Below are 25,562 nucleotides of genomic sequence, written 5' to 3' on the forward strand. Positions count from 1 at the left end.
CAAAATGCATTTCCCTTTATATCTTGTGCCACTTTTCTTGAGACATGGGAATCCTCTGTGCTTTCTGCGTATTCCACTAATCTGTTTTGCTAGTCCAGATTTACTTGAGAAACTACAGCACAATCCTATGCATGTTTATTCAGAAGTAAATCTCATTGTGTTTAATGGGGCTTATGCCCAGAAAAGTGGGCATAGGATTACAGCCATGTTCTCTTTAAGAAAACATGCTGTGAGATTGTCAGAAATTAACTGGTTTACCATGCTATGCCACTTTGTGACATGACATGTGGGTATGCAGTTATATTAACTGTGGGCAGCAGTTTATATAAAATTAACACCCTAGATTTTCAGTGCTAAATATGAAAAGTAGCTATGCTTCTGGAATATTTCTTGTATTTCCCTATCAATTTCTGCAGAATTCTGCAATTTTCAACAATGATCACTTTAGGACAAAGAAAATGAAATAATGTCATTATTAACCAAAATATATAATTTAATCACATTTGGTTTTTAATCAGTCACAATTTTGTGTTGCCATGTTGAATTGTAATACTGACATTGTTAAAGACTAAATACTATTTACTGACTAATGAAAGGCGTCCTTTTCTTTAATTTTCCCTATTTTAACACATCCAATGTTATACATATGCTTCATTGCATTTGTTCTTTTTATACCTCTTATCCATCATGGGACCACGATTCAGTTGTAAATGTATTTGCTGTGCTTTTTCCTTTAAAGGTATCACTTACCCTTTTCTCCATCTGAAATCAGATCTCGTTCTCCTTTCTGAACAATTGTCAAATTCCCAAAGGCTTGGCTGAGCCTTAGCACACATCCATGATGATCATTACTATCTACAGGGTCTTTAAGCTACAACGGGGAGGAAAAAGTCATAAAAATGTCAACATTCAGTAGTGCTAACAATATATCATCTACGTATACTTCATAAACTGGTCTCTCTATTAATCTACTAACAGATTATTGGAAAAGGATACCATCTTATACAAGCTTGACTTAGATAAATAAACATGGATAATAGTGTAATTTATTCTATGTCAGGTGCAGGCAACTTAAGGTCTGTAAGCGAGATACAGCCTGTCACCTGAAATTATCTGGCCCATAGTCCCAAAAAGATATATCCACCTGGCCCATGGTAGTCCTAAAAAAAAATTCAAGTTTGTAATTCTATCTCTGTAAGGCACACAGTGTAAACAGCCAGAGGCAAAAGCTTCCTTTGAGTGTAATTCTCCGTCTGGACATGCTTCTGTCTGTGCCACATCCATCTTTTTTTTCCTTAGCACTATGGCCTAACCAAGAGGGTCACGCATACATATCAATCACACATGTGTTCTTACTATTGATGGACCTAATGTCTGACCCTGGTGCAGAAGAAGGCTGCCGACCTCTGATCTAAGTGTTTGTATTCCCCCTTTCTGCCCTAACGGGCTCCCAAGCTTGCTTACATTTTAAAAATAAATAAATGTATAAAATATCACTGAAAGAGTTGGAACTCACCATAGCTTCATACAATCTACTAAACTCCATAGCGTTTGGAGTAAGGATAGCTCGAGGATAACCCTGAATAAGTGAAGGCTGTTGAGCAATGAGCCATAAACCATCCTGCACAGGACAATAAGAGAGACACATTGACCAACAAGTATAACATCAAGGAAATAGACTAATGAAAACAGAATACTTACAGCATCAATTACAACAGGAATTCCTTTGACCTTAGATTTTTCTATAATACCCTGTTTAAAAAAAAGAATGTTTTTAAATAATTGTAGCTTTTCCTGGAAAACTGCAACACGTTTCTCATGCTTTAAACATGTGAATTATCTACTACAGTTTCAAAATAAAGATTAAGGATACAGCTGTTTCTATGCAGTCAAAGGTGTTGTTTGTTTTTTGTGTTTCCTAGTCTTGTTCTATAAATTAGCTTCCTGCTGCTTTCTGCCTTGACATACTTTCTAATCCTAAGCAAGTACATGTTTAAAGTATATGCAAAACCACTTGGAGCCTGCAGTCCAAACTGGAACGTGATCTGGTAAAGTACAAACACCCTTTTATCTTAAAAAGAATTTGGGAAAAGGATGTCTTAAAACCATGTTTGGCTAAATTTTTAAACATGATTATAGTCTATTTACTTTCTCCAGGCATCGTAACTGCAGCCAAGAACCTGCTTGGTCTGTTTAAATTAAAAACCATGAATGAAATTGATCAGCAAAAAATAAAAAAAATACTCAGTAAGGTCATTGACCCCGAGCTCTAGAGGGAGATTCTTTTGCATTTGCCTACTCCCACAATTGTACAGAATGTTTTGTTCTGATTTAGACTGAGAGCCTGCACACACTCAGTTTGGAAATAAATTTCACAGATGCAAATTGTTAGGATCAATACACTAGAAGGAGAGAGTTAAGCTGTCAAAAAACATGCAGTGCATCAGTATATGGTATATTTTGTTGGACTAGTTTCTTTTTTGGAGGTAAAAGGGGAGTAGGGAGGTGGCTACAAATCCATGTTACATTTCTCTGTTGTAGAATCTCTGTGCTCTAGATTCTGTTTCAGAGTTCAGATGAAGTTTTTGTTATAAGGCAAATTACTCCTGCTCAAATGCACAAGATCAGGCCAATTTTCTCTTTTGGAGCTTGAGAGCAATGTATTGCTTTGTAAATACTTTTTGTTGAAAAGCAGTATATAAAAATTATTATTATTAATAATAGGATAATGCTTACTCACCTTTTAGTGTAAGTAAAAAAATATAAGAAGTGATCAACATGACAATAGGATGGGCAGCCCAATCCTGAAGCCTGTGCTGAGCTTCAGTGCCAGCTCCAGGCGTTGCAAATGTGTTGCAAAGCACGTTCATGGTGCCCAGCAAGGAGTGAGCACTGGCGCCGAGTCTCAGTGCCACGAGGAAGATGCTGTGCCGCTGCTGGAGGTGAGTCCGCTGGGTAGGGCGCAGCTTTTTCGGGCATGGGGAAGGTGGAAATGGGTGGGTGGGGATCAGACCCATGAGGGAGTGGAGACAGCAGCAGCATCTGCTTCCACATCCTGAAACCTCCCACTGTAAGCTGGGCAGCCCTACATGGGCCTCTGACTTTGCATCCATTAAAACACAGGAACAGAGTCAAGAAGACACATTGCTGCTGGCTGCTCTGCCCAGATGAATGGAGTGAATACTCTCTTTCCAAGGAGACCCCAGCAGTAGCCATGGCACCCACAAGATCCTGCAGTTGCCATTTTGGCACCGCTGGACCCCTGGGCATCGCCATCTTCAGGACTGGGTCCTAAGTCCTCTAACATCTAAAATAGATAAGATGGGTCTGAAGTTCTTTCAAACTTCAGTGCATAATGGAGGGCTCACTACCAATTTTACAACCACATTTACAGAGATTTACTGCCCAGTCTTATGGGCTGACCTATGGCTGCGGAAGAGAATTCTGCGGTCATAAATGCCTCTACAGCAGCGCAAGCAGCAAACAGAGTGAAGCTCCAGGCAAGCAGGGGTAAATATTCCAGATTCCCCCAATACACTGGTGGGGGTAGGCAGGGAGGAATGGGTTGGGGAGGAGCAGGGGGTTTTGGGGGTGGGAAGGTAAAGGAATGAAAGTTCCTTTACCTTGTTGAGTCCTTCAATAATGTCCCTCCACCATAGGATGCAGGATGCAACTGATCCCACTGGCATCAGCGCTGATGGTGGGAGTAGGATTGGGATAGAAGAAGTCCAACCTCATTCCCAAGGTTGGCATCCTTGTTAGGATGGCTCCCCTATGCCACCATTCCAAGAGGAAAGTGGTGAACTCCCACTAAGTCAAAGAAGCATTATAGACTGGCCTTTTGACTGAGGTTGATTGCATGTTTATCCTTATCCAAATCATGCTGAAGAAGCATGCCAAGCTCAAAAGACAAAAGCATACAGCATACCCTAAGCAGCCACACAAGGCTGTGGAAATCATTTCACTTTCTGACAGACTCCACTGAGGCTCTTGGCACCATCTCACACATTCCAGTTATGAAGTTCTACCACACAAGCAATCCAACAGCAAAGCTCATCATCAAGTTAGCCCCCTGGGCATGCACAAGCTAAACTTGCATGTTGTGCTGGCAGTTATTTAGAATAATATGGGTAAATTAGATTAATTTTGGCTGTTTTCCTAACCCAACTCAGAGCACTCATATCACCTTTTTAGTAAAACATGTCCAAAATATTTACTAGTAAATAAGTGTAACAAACTTGTAATTTGTGATGTGTATGTGCAACCTCCTGATTTTAGAAATGGGTTATGTCAGAATGCCAGATGCAAGGGAGGGCACCAGGATGAGGTCTCTTGTTATCTGGTGTGCTCCCTGGGGCATTTGGTGGGCCGCTGTGAGATACAGGAAGCTGGACTAGATGGGCCTATGGCCTGATCCAGTGGGGCTTTATAACTTTTATGTTATAAAAGTTACCAAAACAAAAGGAAAAAAAAGGTTTGCAGCAGCTTTTTATTGGGACATGGTTGACAATTGGTGCTGTTTGGCACCAACATGAAATGTAGTGATACCCCAGCTGTAGAACACTCTTCTGGAGACCTATATGGCCTCTTGTTTTCTTTCAGACAGTCAAGTCATTTCTTTTTCAGCAGATATTTAGCCTTACAGCCCAATCCTAACTAGCTCCCAGTATGGTGATGCAGTGGTGCCAACACAGCTTGCACTGTATCCTGTGAGGGAGTTTTGGCATGTTGAAGCCTCCTCGGGGTAAGGGGACATTTGTTCCCTGGCCTGGAAGTAAGCCCCAGCTGCCACAATGGGTCAACTCAGACCTGTGCCAGGTCTATAGCTGGCACTAGTTCGCACTGACACATGCAGACAGATCAGGTCTGGGAAGGGGGTTAAAAATTTGGCAGATGCCACTGCTGCTGAGACTGTCCCCTTCTTGGGTCTGATCTGCCCTTCTTCCTGCCCCTTCTTGTTCCACCACCTCCTGCCCTGTTCTACCCCCTCCCCATCTTGCTCCCAATCTCTGCGATGCCTTACCTCTTCTGTGGGGCATCTGGAATCTACCTTCACACAGCGGTAGCCAGGCTGTGCGCACTGGAGTGACAATGTTGCATTTGTGACAGCCATAAAGCTGTTTATGCCAGCTGAACATGCATTCAGCTAGTATAAACAGTGAATAGGATTGAGTTGTTAATCACTGATCTTCCACTGGATTTTAACACCTATTTTTTTTTTAATCTTCTATGCTTTTTCTACTGTTTGCTGTTTTTATCCTTTTTAGTGTTGTGAGCTCCTTTGGGTGACTTTGGTGGAAAGTGACCTAGAAATATTGTAGATAAATAATTGAGCTAACAGGTGTGAGGTTTTAGCATTTCTGTTGTACCTGGAAAGTTTTACATTCTACTGCCAAGTCCTCCCACACGCTCTGGCACTAGGGTACAGGCTTAATGTTTAAAATCAAGCTGTGAAACTGTTATATATTTTTTATATAAAGAAATCACATTCTTTAAAGCACACTACACACCCACATGGTGCTGCTGTTTCTTTATTCTGTCTGCATTTGGGCCCACAATAGCTGCAATATATATAAAATGTTACATTGTATGCTTGCATAGGTGTCTATACATGCATACACTTTTTCAGGGGAATAACTGTACAACTGTTTGTTTTAAAAGTCAACACAAGAACTGGACCCTCCAAAAAAGGTAAGAGTACAGATAATGTATCACACTGTTCACCTGCTGAATATAAAGTGTTAACTGTATACATAACACAGTTATTAAAAATAATTTCTTTTGTTCAGCTCAAACTGATAGTTTAATGTGTTCATTTCTAATTATTTTAAGCATACTGCTCTGAGAGGTGAAAGCTAGGATGAAAATATTCTTAAATAAACTTTGTGTGCCCAGATCAATCATATGCAGTACACAAATTGACATACATAATACACAATTTAACACACAACATAACCTGCAAATAAGTCTTTTGTTCTTCCTAGAGCTCAGAAGGTCTATCTAAATTTGGAGAGGCCTACAACAGCACACTTAGAGAAAGTCTACCTTAGACAGGTATCTTGGAAAGAACAGCGAAAGTTTCACACAAACACAGCTTTCACCAACTGTAGCTGATAATTCTGATTATTGTCTTTGCTCTCCAGTAAGAATTATTCATCAAGAATAAGAAACAGCAAGATGAATAAATTAAAAGTAATCACTAAGAGGTATTGCAGTCTAAGTTACCTTGGCATTTTCAAGTAGTACATCATCTCTACCCAAACCAGGTCCTATGACAACTGAGTGTAGTCGTGGTAACCATTTTTCCACTTCATGAACAGCATCAGGGCTGTCACTAAAGAGAGATGTCACAAATTGCATATGTTCAACATTTTGATTCCTATGTTTAAGCACCCCTCTTGCAAATGAAAAGCTTTCTGAAGAAAATCACTATGCAATGAACCCTCAATTTAACAGACCACACAAATAATGGATGTTTTCTGCTTCATTAAAGACTAAGTCATATACATTTTACACATCTATTAATATAAATGCATTTGGATTTAATACTTTCAGCATTAACGGACACCCCGTCCCCTCAATTAGTCTGTTTAATTGCAAGTTCAATATAACTTTTTCACTTTTGTATAAACCAGAACAGATTATATCCATAAACCAGTACATATGTTGGTCCCTCCCTTTCTGGAAAGCATAGACCATAATAGTTACATTATAGATTACACTCAGCTGCTGTTCTAAAAACACCAGGATAGGTAGATGTCAGATGATTCTTATGAGCGGGACATGATACATCACTACTGCAAAGAAAGCCCGGAAAATCTTCATGTCTTGGGGAAACTCCTGCAGGTTAAATGTGAAAGCAGCCCTAACCCGTCAGAATCTCAGAACCCCCAATGGAAGCTCTCCAAAGCAAGGCTTCCCTGTTGCAAATTTATTTTTTGTTTGACAAGTCAACAGATTATTTTCTCTGTATTTCAAGAGCAGCAGCAGCAACAAGAACTACAAAAAGGTTAAGTAGTTTTAATTAGAACTGTCAGGGGTTGAAGAACACAAACCTCAGTGTGTGCTTGGCAACTTTTCTGCTTTTATTTGTATATGGTGGTATTTTGGAGAAAGGAACTTCCATGTGTCTAGGAAGCTGGCAAGCAAAGTTGGACAAGGGAGAAAAAAACGACCTGTGCATGGCAGGTTAACATATCTTTGTTGAACACTGGATTAAGAGAGAGAAGGAAAGCATATGTGCTTTCCCCTCCTCCAATCCCAGTCTTGCAGGTAGCATATATTCCACTGTATTTCCTGGCAGCATTTCCCTTATTTAATATCCTCCTACCAAGCTTCTGACCTTGTCTTTAGAATAGGAACTATAGCAACTATTAGCTGCATCACACTTTACAAGCAGTCTGATGGAATACTTATGCAGACAGATTTCCCTCAGTGAGTGATATTATATATAAACTGGTTGCCACTGGGAAACTTTAAAAAAAAAATCTTTCCCAGTGCTTTTCTAGGATTTTTACTGTGTTTTATTTTTTAATCACTGTAAGGCACTAATCCAATTAATGGTATAGACACACAGCTTGGGAAGACAACAGCTGCTATTGTTTATAACTTATCTGAAAGCAAGGGAAAAGTTCTACTACGGTTCACAACTATTTCATGACGTAAGAAAAACCCACACTTGACTAAATTCTGTTTTTGGGATCTGGCACAAGAATTTGACCTGCTAAAGCCAAATCAAACATTGCAGTGGTTTTCAAAGTGGTGGGTCACAACCCATCTGTTCATGTAAAGGTTCCCCCATCCCTTTAAGGGGTGGGGGGAGGCAGGGAAGTGATCCCCAGGGCAATCTGTTTTGCAGGAGGTGCTTTGCGCCTGCTTTCTCAGAATGTTCCAAGCCTCGGGCAGCACTGCAGAGGGCTGCACAGGGCTCCCTGCACCTCCTACAGCCCTGTATTCATAAGTCACAAGCACCTCCCCTTGTGCACGGGCAATTTGGTTCCAACAGTGGCACAAGAGGAGCTGTTCCCCATAAACTGATTCTGGGATTCTAGCTTTGAACCTGTGAGATGCTGCCCTTGCATAAAGGTACAAGGGCTGAAATTTTGAGGGCCAATTCAGAGACAGTAGGGAACTAGTTTCCTACTACATAACCTTGGGAGCTGCAGGTCTGCTGGTTTCCTCCTCCTTGCAATAACCTCTTATCTCTTCTGCTTGTGTGGCGGCATGGTTTAAACCACAGTTCATATGAGGCCAGGAACTGTGGTCTAACTCTCCTTATCAAGCCATGTTGTGAAACCAGAGTTTGAAGCTGGTTTCATATTCTGGTTGTTTGATGGAGTTAAACCCTAGTTCCTGACTTGGTATGAGCCACGTCAAACCAGAATATTGATGTTATGGCTCTGCAACAGAACTGAGGAGGGGAAAGGGAGGAGGCAGAACATAAGCATGTGGCTCCCCAGGGCTCTTTCATGCTGCAGGAGATAGTTTCCCATACATGTGAACCATCCCAATGCCAGGAAAAAAAATTGTAAAGGTGAAAGCAAAATAGACCAAAAAATGATACTTACAGAACTGGATGAACTATCAGCTCTGGGCTGTAAGATTTTATTACAGTTGCTGCATCTTTGGTACAAAATACATGGGACAGGTCTGCACCCTAAGAAAGTTAGCAAACAGTTATCCATTCAAAGCATTACTGCTAATCATCAACTAAAGACCATTAACTTAAAACTGAATAACCAAATAACAAAGTCAGTTTCTTGCCTTCTGGCTTTGTTCTTTCATCTGATATTGTTATTTAGTGACAGAAAACAAAGTGGTTTTTTTTAATTAGATGTTATTTCTTACATCTACCTTAATCTTAAAATATTTTTATCTGGAAAGAAGTCTCATTGATTTCAATGGAACAAACATGTTCAGGATCAAGGTGTAAGTATGATAACTAAGGTCATTCATACCTAACCTCTCAAACAGCTGTAGTTTGCTTCAACAGAAACTTCAGCAGTAAGGTTCTTTATCTTGGTAGATACAAATGTACCTGAAGTGAATAGTAAGTTACACACCAATGAGTTTGCTATGCAAAGTGCATGTATGACACTGCTCAAAAACTGAGAGCCCAACCCTATGCATGTCTGTCTACTCAGAAGTAAGTCCCACTGCAGTCAATGGAACTTATTCTCAGGAAAATGTGGATAGGATTGGGCTGCCAGTTCTCTACAGTAATCTACACCATTATTACAACAATTCACATTATTTAATTATTAAACGGTACTTAATGATTGCAAAAGCAATAATCTAAAAGGCACAGTTACTATTTGCATACTAAAGACTGACTGATTCATCTGAAGCTTCACAATCACACTTACATGCCTCGTGCCCGTGATCCAGAATTCAGCAAAATAAAAACTACTATTTTCACTGGGCTTACATGTGCTTGTGTTAGATGGTGGCTAATTTTTTAAAGACACATTCCATGCAAAGTTAGAAAAAACACATACCATTTTGAGAGCTGAAATTGCAGCAAAATACGGTGCCCCTGTATACCTGCAAATAAAAAGCTTAGCTTAGGAAGCATAGCTACACTGCTATCAGTTTGGCCTGATAAACTAAAGTTACCCAGGCAGGTTACATTAGTTTTTTCCCCCCTCCTGTCAATTGCATATCTACTTCAAGTTTCAAACATTAATAATGGCTACCACAACTAAAATCCAAATCCAGCAAAAAAAAGATTCAATTTACAGCCCAATCCTAACCAGTGCTGTATCCAACGCAGGTTGGGAGGATGCTGGAGGTCACCTTGGGATAAGAGGATACTTTTCCTCTTACCCCATAGAAGGCTGCCTGGGCTGGGGATGGAGGTTAGGATTTGGTGTGCACTGCTGCTGACCCCACCCTCTCTCAGGTTCTATCCTCCCCTCCATTCCATTCCCCTCCACCCAGAAACGCCCCCCTCCCCACTCTGGAATGCCCTCCCACTACCCTCTCCCACCCCCTAAGCTACCCGGCACAAACCTGCCTTGTTCGGCCAGCAGAGGGATAGGATCTAGCAGCAGCAGGCTGGCATATACCCTTATGCTGGCACAGCATGTTCCCAAGTCAGCGCAAACATGCTCTGTGGCATGTTTGCAACACTTGGGAACCAGTACAGGAGGCCTGCACCAGCACAAGTCAAGGTTAGGATTGTACCACTATTAACACCCAATGAATATGATGTGGTAGTTGCAAGATAAAACAAATCATCTATAGAAGTAAACTAGTGAAATGACATTTTGTTCACACAATAATACCACTTTATCCATTCTAAGAAATCTGATAGCCTGCCTTTGTTGAAAGGCTATAACTATTATTGCAGTTATCTTGTGATCAACATGATTTGAAATGCTGTAGTCATGTCTTAAAAGTAGTCACACAACCTTTCTTTAAGACAACATGTCTTAAAAGTAGTTCACACAATGTGAACAGAATGGAGCTTCTCTAGGGCACTGGGGCTGTTAAAGGCACAGATATACTTTTAGTCAAACCAAACAAACTATTTTATAAAGTATATTAAAGAACTGTGCAATACAGATGAGGAGGATATTAAGAATAGTTAGTCATTCCTCAACCCACTTAACATGAGTAGATACAAACCACCAGCATTCAATCCCTGTACCTTATGCTACACTGGCCTTTATTAGAGTTGGAAAATATGTCTGGCACAAAGGATCTGGAGCATATTTTATTATTATATATTCAATTATCAAGACACAAACGGGAGCCCAGAGACTGTGTAGGAACAGGACTGACACCAGGTTATCCAACCCATCTAAGAACATTCACGAATTATACATTCTGGACTACAAATAATTAAACTTTGGCATTAAAACAACTGAAATTGGACACTTAGGGCCCAATCATATCCCCTGTGAGCCCAGAACATGCAGTGCCATTGATAGAGGGCACACTGCATGCTATGATTTGCAAGGGGGTACCAGATGACTCAAGAAAGGTAAGAAAAAAATCTTTTACACATACCTCCCTGTACGCCTGCTGGTCTCTCCAGACCTGCACCAGTTCTTTAACTGATGTAAGTCCGAAGAGACTACTGGGGGTCGATCCAGGCCAGGAATAGGGTATAGGATTTTGGTTGCCATTGAGATTCTCCCCCCTGGCCATGCCCTGATCCATCCATGATCCTCCCCAAACTGCACTTGCCACCAATGATGGGGGATGGACAGATTCAGCTGACCACTGTCACCTGCATGCAGCCTCCGGACATTTGCCTGAGTGGACATGGCCCACCAAACAGCAGAGCGGCTTTCCCGCCATCAGTCCAGAACTTACGCTGACAGATCGTGGGATCAGTCACTGTAAGCCCCAAATAGGACTAGGTTGTATGAAAAGCAAATTTCTGTTAGTATAAATTATAAATACCCGCATAAATTACTCCAGCTGAGCAATATTCTTAGTTTGTATTTTTTTTAGTTCTGCACTTGACTTTTGATCTTGATTTCATAGCTTGTTAGCCACAACTCCTAATTTGGGCCATATGCAGAGCTATTGTTCAACAAATCAAGATTCTTCATCACTGCTTTGCACTCAAGCTGGGGAGGAAATGTGCAGGATGGACACTTCTTTGTCTTGCATTCCCAAACCAGTTTTTTCAGATTGTCTGATCTGGGACAGATTTACTGAAAACTAGAAAGCAAGCTAGGAAATCACAGTAGCCCACAGCATGGTGACAAGTTGCTAGAACTGTCAAGGCATACCATCAGTTTTTTGACAATTGACAAGGCACACCACACTGCTAGTAGGGGGAGGTGGCTCACATCCCCAATGGCTTTATTAAAAAATGACCCTCCCCCAATCTCCTGTGGCAACATCTGCAGACCATTTGAGGCATACCAATGTGCCAAAGCACACTGGTTGAAAATTGATGCAGTAGCCCAAGCCAATGAAACGGTTTGAACAGCTAAACCACTGTTTGGTTGTGACAGCAGAATTTGGTCAATGTGCATGTGCTTCAGGCCTTTAACAGTAATGGATATTAGGCTAGTAAATAGCCATTCCACTAGTCACCTGTGGTGACTAAAATTTCCCCTAGCACTGAAACAAAAATTAAGGAACTTTTTTTTTGCAAACTGCCATGTCACAAGTTACTACTTTGTGTAAGAAAGTGTGCTAGTCTGCAAAAATGATGTACATTTCCATTTAACTTACTCTTGGCATCCTCCAACAATCCCTATTCGTCCATCTTGGCCTTTATGTTTTTTGGCAGTTAGAGGAGGAATAACGTTTCGCACCAATTGAAATATATTCTCCATTTCCTTTACAGAATGCGTTTTGTGCACGGAAAATGATCTTTCTATCACTGAAAAAGAAATACAAACATTTTAAGCAGTCACTTCAAACATGAAATTTTCATAACATTCATGAGATTGACTTTGTTCACTTGGGCTGCAGTCATATTGTTGACTTCATTCACTCATAGTGCAATGCTATGCATGTCTACTAAAAAAAGATGTTAAATTCAGTGGGACTTACTCCCACATAACCGTGTACAGGATTGCAGATTTAGGTTGCAATCCTAAATGCACCTACCTGGGAGTAAGGACTTCTGAATAAATGGAACATACTTGCAATTAAACATCTATAGAAGTGTGATATATAATTTGGACATGCTTTTAAGAAATAAAATTAAAATGGTTATACCCTAAAAACACTGCTATAGACATATGCCTCATTTTAAGCACTGCACAAAATGGTAATAAAGTAAGGAATGTGCCTGAGATTTCAAGATTAGCTTCAAGCAGATAGCCCTTTTTATGAACAGAAGAAGCTATTTTCAACTCATAGAAAAAATGATGTGTAAGAAAGTAGGCCCCAAATCTAGGAAAGTTCTTCCATCTTCACAAACTCTTCACAAGACTTGCTTATGACCCTTAGTTTATATGCTAGTCTGTAACTTCCTTATTCACCATATTTCTTATGCTGTAATGCCAATCCCAATACAATGTAGTGCTGCACTGCAAGATGTCTTCTACTAGTGCTTGCACAAGCATTCACAGAATAGCATGAACATGTTTTTTTCTTCTACTCACAGTTCTAACATCCAGGCCTGTGTGTTAGCCATTATGTGACTGTTTAAACTACCAGTACAACAAACTAAGCATACAGAAATGAATGGTCCAACATATTCAGACGTGAGCGTCCCGCACTCCCAAGTTGGGCACTATCACACTTTCCTGGAAGTGAACATATTGTGTACAGTTTCCCTGGGAATATTTCACACTTGCTATGGGGAGGAGGGTCCCCACAACATACAGATTTCACAACTCATGAGGACCCAATGCTAATCTCTGTCAGCATGTGAACTGTCAGAAATCACCTGGAAATTGGTCTGTACAGGTCAAAAGTGTAGGCATACAACTCAACAGTGAAGGGCCACAGTTCAATGGGACAGCACATACTTTGCATGCAGATGGTTCCAAGTTCAAACTCTGGCATTTCCAAGTGAGGGTGGGAAAGATCACCATCTGAAATGCTGGAGAGCCAATGCCATCAGCGTAGACAAGACTGACTGAGATGGACCAATAGTCTCATTTGGTGTAAGCCAACTTCATATGTACTCTAATCTCCACAGCCAATGTCATTTGAAAATGCCCTATAAAGTTATGGGAGATAGATTTTGAATAACTGGGACAGGAGAGTGTAAAAGCCATATTAATAACAAGGAAAGTGTTTTTGCATCTGCATTGTACTCCACACTCCAAGTCAGAATTAGTAATGAACATTAACATTTACTGTCTTTAGTTGCATCCAGTCTCCTGATGATGTGCGGAGGGAATACAGATGACAGACCTCTCATCTGAAAGCTATTTTATGATCAAGTTACAATGAAACCCCCTTTCTTTTTGACACTCAGTTTTTGCAAGTCAACATTCAGTCCAATATGTAACCAACTTCTACAAGTGAAAAAATAGTACTGAGCAGGAGAAACTTGTGATGGCAAGAAGTATGGACAGGGAATGAAAGTGGTTCTTTCATTCCAAAAGTTAAAAAAACAACAACCCACTAATTGGGTCACTGAAATTATTTTACAATAAAGCATGACTACAGCTTTATAATGAATCAGAGACTAGGGGCACAATCCTATCCTCCCCAGCACCAACACTGAGTGTGGCAAAAGTGCTGTAAGGGAGATATGGAGCTCTGGTGGAGAAGCCCACACCATTTGGCACAGGGCCTCTGCACTGGATGGATGCCACACAGAAGCATATAGTGGTAAGTATCCCCCTGGGAGCAGAAGGCTTTCTGGGGTGGGAGGAAGATGGGGAGGGGGCAAAAACTGGCCAAGGTGGGTGGGCTGGGGGACAGATTGGGCCCAGAGGGGGGAGTGGACAGCAGAACAGTCTGTCGTCGTATCCTATCCCCCCCCAAGCTGCGGAGTCTCACACAGTTCTTCTTGGCTCTGTGCCAGCTCAGGAGCTGGTGTGGATCTGAGGAGTTTCATTGGGGACAGCCGAGTTCTACACAGGATAAGGGAACCAATGTTCCCTTAACCCTGAGGAGACTTCAGCAGCTGCTCTTGCCCTGCAGGATATAGCGACGGCTAGTTCGGTGCCATTACACTGTACGGTGCCAGGGCAGCTTAGGATTGGGTTGTAGGAATGAAACAAAACACTTACTTTCCACATATAAATTGATAATACCCCAAGGACTAAAAAAGGGGAATACATTTAAAATATGCAACTACAAATTAATACTCCATATTTCTCTATACTTAAAAAAATTGCCACTAGAGACCTTTAAGAATTATAATTCGAACTGAAAATTCATATTACATAATTAATAGCCTGCTCATTAGCATTTCTGTCTACGAACTTTTAAAAAACCCATTCCAAACTGCGCTTATTTATCATAAGATACGTTTTACAAGAAGCACAAAACAGCCAGAAGATGACACAACTTTCTGAAGAAGTCTGTGTCAAACTAGAAAATTCCCATGTTTCCATTACTAGCATAAACTCATTTTAGTCCAACCTTGATACAACCACCTCTATAACCAGATCTCCAAACAGTCAAAACTTCTAGCTCATAATTTATATAACCACCTCTATAACCAGATCTCCAAACAGTCAAAACTTCTAGCTCATAATTTATACTGGAAAACTTGCTTTAAATAAATGCATTTAACTTCCACCAAGATCACATGACATTTCTAGATATCCTGAATATACCTAGAATACCTTTAGAGAGGCCCTGTTGAAATCACTTTTGTTGAAAACTCCCAATAGGGAGTAAATCTGAGTAAACAGATACAGTGACTAGAGCCAGGGAACTATGCAGAGAGCTGAAATCCATCCTAGATTCTTCCAGGCTTCTAATATCAACAGTACACACTGCCTGCACACATTCAGATTCTTCTAGATAACAATGAGATCTAAAAACTTACATTTTAAAAAAAAAATATAAGCAAGCTCACAGAATTTGGACAAGGGTACAAAACTTTTTGTCTGAGACTACTGCACAACTCATGGCAAAAATCAGAAGAATGGGACGTTCCTAGATGAATAGGCATGATGCACAGAAAAATGGAAGTTGCTGCCTTATTTATTTGATATAAAACTGGTATGTTGTATCTTTTTTTTACATATAGGTTTTACTATTTTTCCTATACTAATTTTTATAAATATGTCATATTCCAGACACCTGCATAAGTTACTTCTTTAACATCAAAAATTCACAGTATGGAAAAAGTTACTGTGAAATCAGATTAATGATAGTCATCAATGGTCTGAAAGCCAAGTTCAGTGCACCCATAATATATTTAAGGGCATAAATACATTATCACATAATATAGATTACGTATCAATTAATACCCTTATCCACCCTGTCATACTCACAAAGTGAGGTTGATAAGAGGGAACGTTCAACGTTCACTACAAGCTTATTTAGTGATAGGAACTATGGAACCAGAGACTGGACAAACACTCCAGATTTATTAATCTAGAATGATTATTAAATCATTATCACAAGATCATGATCAAATAAATCAGAAGATCATCTAGAATGATGATCTTGTGAATGGAACTTACATAAATCTAAATAAAATACACAGACAAGAATTTGTCTCAGCCTTGGTAATCCCCAACCTTGAAGAATATCAGGACAGTGCCTATGGAAGCATAGTCGGGGGGGGGGGCAGCTGCCTCAAAAAATTTCTTGTAACTGTTTTTCAAATCATGTTCTGTGAAAACTTTGAACACCAAGGTGACAAGAAAAAAATTACTCATCCACTATCACTACTCTTTCCTGCAAATGGCAGCTGGATTGACACAGTAAACACATTCTGCATTGCTCTGGCTATTTACATGGGATGACAACTGGATCCAACTGGAATTTGCAAGCACCCCACACATACTTAGGAGTATGTCCTAATCCAATACAATGGTTATCAAACTTTTTAGCACAGGGACCCACTTATTAAAATGACACCCAGCTATCTTTACAAGACTTTTAAAAAAAAGGTGACCTAGAAAGAAACAAAATTTTTATTTACAAGTAATATTTATTTGAAAAAAAAAACTTGATCTGTTTCTCATAATGAGGCAGCCCTAATTAATAGCCTCACGGCTTGAGGGGCTTAGTTATGTGACCCAGACATCACCTGCCCCCACTACCTGTCATTGATGGACTTGGAAAAAAACACACCAGAAAATGATGCTCATCTTTATCTCCCTGTATTTTATCTCCCTGTATTTACACTAGCTGGCAAACTGCAGGAGTTCAGCTCTTTGCAGGGCAGTTGACAGTTATCTGGTTTTTAAATAGCCTTGGGACTTGAGTCAATTAGTTATCTGATCCTTCCATCACCCTTCTTTTCATTGGAGGCTCTGCAAGTCCCACCAGAAATCGAGTCGTTACCCACCAAGTGGATCCCAACCACAGTTTGAGAAATGCTGTCCTAATATATACCCCAGAAACCTCTGCTGGTCTGGGGTGCCAGAGCAGATAGAACAATATGGAAAAGGTTTCCTGATATTAGGAAGCTTGAACTCCATTGACTTAACTGAACAAAAATGGAAAACACCCACTACAATAGAAGTATAGCAGGAAACCTACTGCCACCTGAAGGTTGCTACAAGACTCTCTTTAATTGTGCTAAAGTGAAGACAGCAGCAGTTTTGTTAACCAAGAACATCACTGCTGGTCTGCAGTAAACGATGAGTTCACTGACATAAAGTGGAAAACTTTCAAGAAGTCTGACAGGGCACTTCTAACTTTGCACACGTTACACTTTTAACTCATTATTTATAGTAGTCAATCAATATTGATTCTAGCACAAACACATTCTACTATTTCAACCATTAACTGTATACCAGCGTTTCTCAACCAGCGTACAGGTATCAGCAGTGGTACTTGAAGTAGTGTCTGGTTGTACTTGTAGGACCCCTGGACACCTGCTGGCTGGCAGCAAGACCAGGAATGAGACACAACAAACAGCAGTAGGAGGCTTGCCTCAGTGGGCAGAGCTCAAAAGCAAGCTTTTCTGCGCTAAAAAAAGGCATCCCACTCACCCTGAGCCTCTTACTGGTCTTTGTAATGTTGCATCTGGGTTCCCAACCCAAAAGTAATTAGCGATGATGTCATCACCACTTACTTCTGGTGGTACTTCAAATAGGTGGACCACAATGTGAAGTGGTACAGCAGAGGTCAAACATTGCGAAACACTGCTGTACACAGAAATCAAAATGCACAATGTGGATTTTACTTTCAAGTTGAATACAATTTGATTTTTAACCCATTTCTGCCCAGCCCACAGGTGTACCCATTTGGTTCCTGTTGTGTATACGCAACATTGGGTAGAAATGGCATAACCCATTGCAATCATAACGGAACTGATGATAAGCTGCTATGTAACTTTAAATCAAGCTATATAAATCACACAAGCCATCATGATCTTTGCCACACAATTCTATGAAGAAGCATAACCTGGAATAACTACTTTGTCTACACAGCCCTCATTCAAGTACAATATTGTGGTTCACTTCGTAAGCGCACTTCACTTCATACGCACACCTCAGAACATTCTGAGAACCACTCCATTTATTTTTAGAAATCTCAATATCAATGCGAACACAAATCATACCTATACAATCCATATGTCATTTATGCAATAGAATGAAATACCTATAGGTGAAGATAAAGTTGTTCTCATAGAATTATAGCTAAAATTATCTCCATAGGATCGATGATTTGATCTCTGAGAAAGATTGCTTGGTATACATTGTGACCTCTGTGATACTGTGGAAGAAATTCCTGCTAACATCTGTCCCAACATTTGCAACATCTGGAGTTCCCTAGAATGCTCAGCTTCACGCCGTTTGTCTTCAATTTTAAGCCGCTGCTCTTCATACTTGTAAAACTTCTCTTCACTATCCATGCTTTGTTGCAGAAACCTCTCCATCATTTTGTCCAGTGTTAAGTTTGCATGCCGTTTTTTGGATCTCTTAGCCTGAGATAATAAGGGTGGTGCATTGGTGTGAGCATTAATTTGTTTAAAACCTGAAACAAAAACAATTAAATTAGTTTTCTGTATTTTGAACAGGCTTAGAAAGAAAGGTAAACAGTGAAGAGTATCCTTCTAGCTCAGGGGTCTCCAAACCCCGGCCCCAGGGCCAGATGTGGCCCACAGTGCCTCTAACCGGCCCGCAGCCAGCCTCTGATCCCCTGAGAGACTCTGGTCCAGCTGACCAACACAACCAGAGTTGTGCTTGCGGAATGGGGGAATGGTGGTCCATTTAAGTGTGTGCGCTTTATTTCTTGGGCTGTGTTGGTGCTTGGAGAAATCCTGGACATTTGAGCCCATTCATTCATTCATTTCAGTCATTCATCTAAGTTCCATCTCTAATGCATTTATTTAAATTTTATATTTAATTTCTTTTTCCGGCCCTCAACACCATGCCAGATATTTGATGCACCCCTTCGGCCAAATAGTTTAGAGACCCCTGCTCTAGTTATATGTTGAGTAAAATACATTTATGTTTGGTATTTTGAGTCATGCAATAACTTTGTTCAAGCTAAGACATAATGTTCTTACATACAAGACATTCACTGCTGCAAAAAGAGCTAAAATGGTGAATATGTTATCCAAGGGAAGTTTTCTAGAAACCAAAGATTCACTTAAAATACCTCTTAAAACTTGTGTCTTGGTCCTTTAGGTAAACAAAGATTTGTGTGTTGCTAGTGTAGTAATTATCTAATTGCTAGTATAGTAATTATCTAATTAAGTACAATTTTAATTATTTGTTTCTAAATGTGCATTACAAAAAGCTGCAACTATAAAAATTCTCCTTTGATGCTATTTAAGCGCAAAGGGGGTTTAAGTATTAGTCAATTGGCTAAGGAATGTCAGTTTCTGAAGTCAGATTCATGTGAGCGGATGTATATTAGTCAGATTCAAATGAAAGTCAACAGGAAAATCAATGCACAGAGAGCAAAAATTTCTTGTCTTGGTTTCTATGAATTATTTTTAAAAAAATAATACAGACATGCATACTTGCATGTGCAGAAAATGCAGACACAGAAGCATGGGTTTTGTTTGAGCCTCATATGCAGATAGTAAAATTAGAGGTTGAGAAGTTTCGTTTTTACCTGAAGGGGAGGGATTCCTATTCCTCCCCTGGATGTATCATTGCTGGTTTCAGCACTGCTATTTTTAATGATGCCATGTTCTTTCTGTTTTTTATATTTATATATTGTTTTAATGCTGCCTGTTGCTCCATGATTGGTTGTTTTAAGAGTACTTTTATTGTTCTATTATGTAAAAGTTATGTTAGCTGTCTCAAGCATCCACACCAGTGAAGAAAATATATTTTATTTTAAATAAATGTTTTGCTATATTGCATAAGTAGATACATGCATACACCTGATTCATACTGTGCATGCAACATAGTCACAGTTGACAATGTGTGAACTGATCCTAAGCAAGTAAACATTAGAGACTACAAGCAGATTTGCTAAGATTTTCCACACCCCTTACTATAAGAATGTTGAATGAGACAAGTGGGCAGCAGTGAGTGTGAGAGTGTACTCAGAATTCCAAATTGCTATGAGTTCCCCACTACCATGTGTCATAGCATATTTTGGGGTCTTCCTTTCAATTAGTACTGGCTAATATGTCAATATGTTGTATACTCAAAAACAAGTAAGCTCCTAGATTTTGTTTTGTGAAATAGCCCTAATAATGACAAATGCATTTTAAAATAAAGGATACTTGGCACTATCTAGAAAAAGGGCATGTCATAAAGTTAGAACAGCACAGCTTAGGCAAGAAGGCAGTCAAATTTCCTCCAGTGGGAAAGGATGGGGAGAATTCTTCTGATTTGTGAGTCTAGAAATTGTATGCAAGTAGAACCAGGGAAGGGATTTCCCTCCTGTGTCTAGATTCTAGGAGAGGGCACAATGGATGACAGGCCACTGCAGTGTGATAATAACAAGGATTTATATACTGCCTTTCTGGTCAATGGATTGCTCCTCTGACTTAATTCAAGGCTGTTCACACAGGCAGGCTCTCTCTAACCCCCCCCCCCCACTTTTTTTTTGTTTTTTTTTACAACAACAAGTAAGTTCTATCTTTCAAGAACTACCAACATACCAGGTGGATCTTCACAGTCTGCTTTACTTTCCGAGAGTACAGCTGAAGAGTTTTCTTCAGGTGAACACAGAAAGCAAGCCTGATGACAAAGTGATTGTTCAAAATTGTGCAACTTAACAGGGAGGCAATTTTGAAGCCAGGAGGGAAGAATTTTCCTGTACTGGTGGAAAAGTCAGAGCTGTGGCCGAGGAGGTGCATTTAGCGCCCAATCCTACGCATGTCTACTTAGAAGTATGCCCCATTCTAGCCAATGGGGCTTACTCCCAGGTCAGTGCGGATAGGATTGGAGGCATCCTCTGGCCAAAGGGCAGGTGGAGGACAAGTGCCCGGGAGGAGGCGGGGGTCCTAGCCCTGTGGCAGAAGGCGGAGGGGTTCGCGTGCCAGCCAGAGCAGGGCATGAGCTCCCCTGTCCTCGACGTGCTACTCACCCTCTGCAGACGGCAGCGGGATGGCGAAGGGCGGGCACTCCACTTTGATGCCGCCGTGGCCGGCGTAGGAGGAGCACTCGCCGGAGTCCTCGAGGAAGCGGCCGCGCGGGGGGGAGGCGAAGTCTCCGCCGTCCTCGTCGTCCTCCGGGCCGGCGTCCCCGCAGCCGGCGGAGGGGGCGGGCGGGAGGCAGCTCTCGGCCGCGGGGGGCGGCGCGGCGGCGCCCTGCCGGCAGCGGAGGACGCGGTCCATCTCGTCGTAGTACTTGCAGAGCCTGCGGGCGTGGCCGTTCTTCTGCAGCCCCTCGCGGGCCTGGTAGTACTGGCGCTTGAGGCCCTTGATGCGGATGCGGCACTGCTCCGGGGTGCGCTCGAAGCCCAGCTCGGCCAGGCGGCAGGCCACGTCCCGGTACACATGGCTGTTGCGGAAGTTGCCGTCCAGCGCGCTCTGCACGTCCGCCTCCCCCCAGATCTCCAGCAGCGCCCGCGTCTCCAGCTCCGACCACAGGAAGCCCCGCGTGCTGGCGATCATCCCCCCGCCGCCGCCCGGCCGCAGGGGCCGCGCCCGCCCGGGCAGCGCCGGCAGCAGGAGGCCGGGCGGCGGGCAGGCGAGGCGGTGGCCCGGGGGCGGGGGGCTCGCGCCAGCCACGGCCGCCGGGCGTCTCGGCCGCTCCAGCCCCGGCCAGCCCTCAGCCGCCGCGCCCCCGCTGTGGCGGCAGAAACCCCGGCCGCATCCCTCCCCCTCCAGGCCGCGCTCAACTTTCCGCAGGCGGGCCTGCCTGGCCTCTCAGCCGCGAAGGCGGCTGCCGCTCCCTCGCCTCAGGCGGCCGCAGCTCGGCGGCGGCGCTCGGCGGCTCATCGCATCACGGAGCCCCGCGGCCTGCGGGAGGGCGAGCGAGCTTGGCGGCGAGGCCGACCTGCTCTCCTCCTCGCCCGCTCCCCGGCGGGGCCCAGGTCGGCCCGGCGTCACCGCGCATGGCGCTGCCCCCCTCCCCTTCGTGCGCGCACACCAGCCACTCACTCGTTCCGGCACAAAGCAGCCACTTGTGTGACACTCACGCTGTGTGGGGGGAGGGAGTCGCCGCTCCAGGGGAGACAATGAGGACACGCACAGCAACCTCCGCCAGGGAAAGCGCTCTCCCCCTAAGAAAGGGGAAGGCGCTGGACACACAGCACAAGCCACTGCCTGTCTACTCAGAAGTAACTCCCGTTGTGTTCCATGGGCCTTACTCCCGGGGAAGTGTGAGTAGGACTGCAGTCACACACAAGCCAGAGAGCTCTCTTCCACAGCTCCAGAAAGTCACAAGAGTGGATGCTGCTCTGATACTCAACGCTGAACAAGTCAGGGAGAACATGGATTCGTTCCCCTGATGTTCTTGCAACTCATTCTCAAACCACCAAACTACAAGTGATGATTCAGTCTTTTTTGTTGCATGTCCCTATTTCCACAAGCACTCCTCACGCTGTCAAACATGCAAATCAGCTGCCATGAGAGAAGCTTCTTGTGCTTTCCCCTCTCATGGTCTCACCATCACAATATACCTTTTCAAAGACACTAAGGTTGAAATCCTATCCATGCTTTCCTGGCAGTAAGCCCCATTGACTATAACGGGACTAACTTCTGAGTAGACATGCATAAGACTGAGCACCAAGAATGCAATCCTATCAATAATTACCTGAGAGTAAGCCCCATAATTGACTATAATGGGACTTACATCTGAGTAGATATGCCTAGGATTGGGCTATCAGGCTGCAATCCTATCCACACTTCCCTGGGAGTAAGCCCCATTGACTATAATGAGACTCACTTCTGAGTAGACAGGGCTAGGACTGGGCACCAAGGCTGCAATCCTAGCCACACTCTGCTGGGAGTAAGCCCCATTGACTATAATGAGACTCACTTCTGAGTAGACATGCATAGGATTGGGCACCAAGGTTGCAATCATCCATAATTACCTGGGAGTAAGCCCCATTTACTATAATGGAACTTACTTCTGAGTAGATATGCCTAGGATTGTACAATACTCATAACAGGCTACTTGCTCTTCAGAAGGTGGTCAGTTTTTTCCTCCCCAACAAGCCATTTCTTGAAGAACTGACTGTGTTGCATCTCAAGGAATACAGTACTGCTGCTTCTTTTAAATAGTTACTGTATTTTGCTCCAACCCTGAGCGAGACCATGAAGGGAACACAAAAGTTATGCAATCACACCCCCCCCCCCACCAGAATGCCATCCATTAAAAAAACAACCACTATAATAGGCTGGTTCATGGTTTGATGACTTGCATTGGTAAATAAAGCCTATCACAGATCTAACCCCTGCACAGCTTTTTACATCATGCAGTTTGTTTGCAGCACTGGAGTCAATCCAGCTACCAATAGTCATGTGCAGCATACAGGCGCTGCCCCTTAAATCAAGTGTTTGTTGGGTGGCAAAGCCACTCTCCCTTCCTGGAATCTGGACAAAGCAGTTTTACAACCCAATCCTATGCATGTTTACCTGGAATTAAGCTCCACTGTATTCAGTGGAACTCACTCCCAGAAAAGTGTGGATAGGATTGCAGCCTCACAGCCCAATCCTATCCACACCTTCCTGGGAGTAGGCCCCATTGACTCTAATGGGATTTACTTCTGAGTAGACATGCATAGGATTGGGCTCTCATTCTGCGATTCCATCGCTGCAGCCTGGGGCGTAACAACAGTACCCTGATCTTATTGCCTGCTTCAATTCAACCTAATGGTTAAGGAGATCCATGTTTTTACAGTACCGAAACAAGCCTGCAATCTATTTTTTTAATTGGGGAAAATATATATATATGTTTAGAGCCAGTTCCACAGGCTGCAATACTATGCACACTTTCCTGGGAGTAAGCCCCATTGAGCACACTTGCTTCTGAGTAGACGTGCATAGGTTGTGCTCACACACAGAAAGAGCAAACAATGTGGCACTTATCCAATTAATCCATTTGCCTCTGAAACTGCCTGCACGACGTCGCATGGCCTCTTCTTTCCTTCAAGCTTTGCGATATAGGCCACAATCCTATCCACCCTTGCCTGGGAGTAAGCCCCATTGACTATAACGGGGTTTACGTATGAGTAGACATACCCAGGTCTGGGCTCAAATGCGGTCTTTGCAACCAGTTCTAGGCTACTGTGCTAGGCAAGCAAGGCGAGGCATGCCTCAGGCATGCAAAGGTGTCAAGGCATAGACTCCACCTGTATTTTATTTACACACGCAGCTCTGCAAGGAGGAAGCACTCCCGCTCGGCCTGCGATGAGCCTGAAAGCCCCAAGCCAGCCTGGAAGATGCACGCTCTGGTTGGCTCAACAGGTGAACTGCCTGCAGCCTCCCCCCGGTGGCTCTGTACCTGTTCCATGCCGCAGCCAGACCACCACCGCTGTCGAGACCAGCGCTGCGACCACAGAAGCGCCCCTTCCCCAGACCATCCCTGCCACAGCTCGCCCGGGCCCACCTGGCACGCGCGCCGGCTCGCCTCCCTCCTTACCTAGCCGCCAAGCCAGGCTCACGCCGCGACGTGCCAAACTCCCAGGCGAGCGGCTGACACCCAACATCAGCGCTGCTTCCGGGTCCGAGCCCAGGGGCGCGCGCGGGCCACCCCCTCCCCGCCTCCTTGGTACGCGAGAACACCTCGCTGTGCAGAGCCAATCCCGGCTGGGTTTCTCGTCTGATTGACAACGCGGATAAGGTGGAGGGCGGGATCAACGGGTTTTGTCATTGGATTGTGAATGCATGCGTAAAAGCCTACTCCTATGCCGGTCTACTCAGAAGTAAATCTCATTATAGTCAATGGGGATTACTCCCAGGGGTGTATGGATAGGATTGTGGTCAACGGGTCTAACCCTCTCCAACTTTCCAGCTGGGGTAAGGGAACCCATGTTCCCATACCTTAAGCCACTGTTTCTTAAACTGTGAGTCGGGACCCACTAGGTGGGTCACGAGCCAATTTCAGGTGAGTCCCCATTCATTTCAATATTTTATTTTTAATATATTAGACTGCCATTTATTTCCTCCCTAGGGCTCATCACTCTGGCACTGCAGTCAAAAGCCAAGTTAAGCCTGGATAGAAACCAGCTGATTGCCCAGTCGTCTGCTTCTGCTCTTTCATCCCTCTTCTGAAACAGAGTTGCTTCTCTTCTACTCTTCCACCACCACCTCCCCCCAAAAAGAAAACTTCCCTGCACTGCTGGAGTTTTCAGTTCATCCATGAAATGCTGACTGCTCCAGTTTGTGGCAAAGAAGTTAATTAGAATTCTTTGCTAGTCAGCAGCATTGCTGATACATGCGTTGGGGATACATTTCTCATGGAGAAATGGATTCAACAAAGAATCGGATTGATGCTCAGCACCTTCCCAAAACTCATTAGGTGGGTCAGGATCCACCTGAAATGCTCAAGACCCACCTGAAATGCTCACGTCAGGTGAATCCTGAAACACCTGGTGGGTTTGGGGTGGGTCCTGAGCATTTCAGGAGGGTCCCA

The 25,562-nt window shown here is 43.1% G+C and overlaps 1 protein-coding gene across 5 annotated transcripts in view; it reads right to left on the bottom strand.

The window, feature by feature from the left end:
- Positions 1-24,676, bottom strand: part of NAXD (NAD(P)HX dehydratase) — a 29,500-nt gene extending 4,824 nt beyond the window's left edge. The window contains exons 1-9 of one of the 5 annotated variants that reach the window (XM_066618962.1): positions 21,067-21,642; positions 18,172-18,546; positions 12,199-12,349; positions 9,498-9,543; positions 8,568-8,656; positions 6,226-6,334; positions 1,702-1,752; positions 1,517-1,621; positions 751-871 (exon numbers count right to left, since the gene is read on the bottom strand). In XM_066618962.1, the coding sequence (XP_066475059.1) occupies positions 751-871; positions 1,517-1,621; positions 1,702-1,752; positions 6,226-6,334; positions 8,568-8,656; positions 9,498-9,543; positions 12,199-12,349; positions 18,172-18,546; positions 21,067-21,595 (1,576 nt within the window). In that variant the 5' untranslated portion in view covers positions 21,596-21,642. The other 4 variants (XM_066618965.1, XM_066618963.1, XM_066618964.1 and 1 more) reach the window with 4 other exon arrangements.
- Positions 24,677-25,562: the final 886 nt, after the last annotated feature.

This window comes from Tiliqua scincoides, chromosome 3 (genome assembly GCF_035046505.1).
Source record: "Tiliqua scincoides isolate rTilSci1 chromosome 3, rTilSci1.hap2, whole genome shotgun sequence".
NCBI classification, from domain to species: Eukaryota; Metazoa; Chordata; class Lepidosauria; order Squamata; family Scincidae; genus Tiliqua; species Tiliqua scincoides.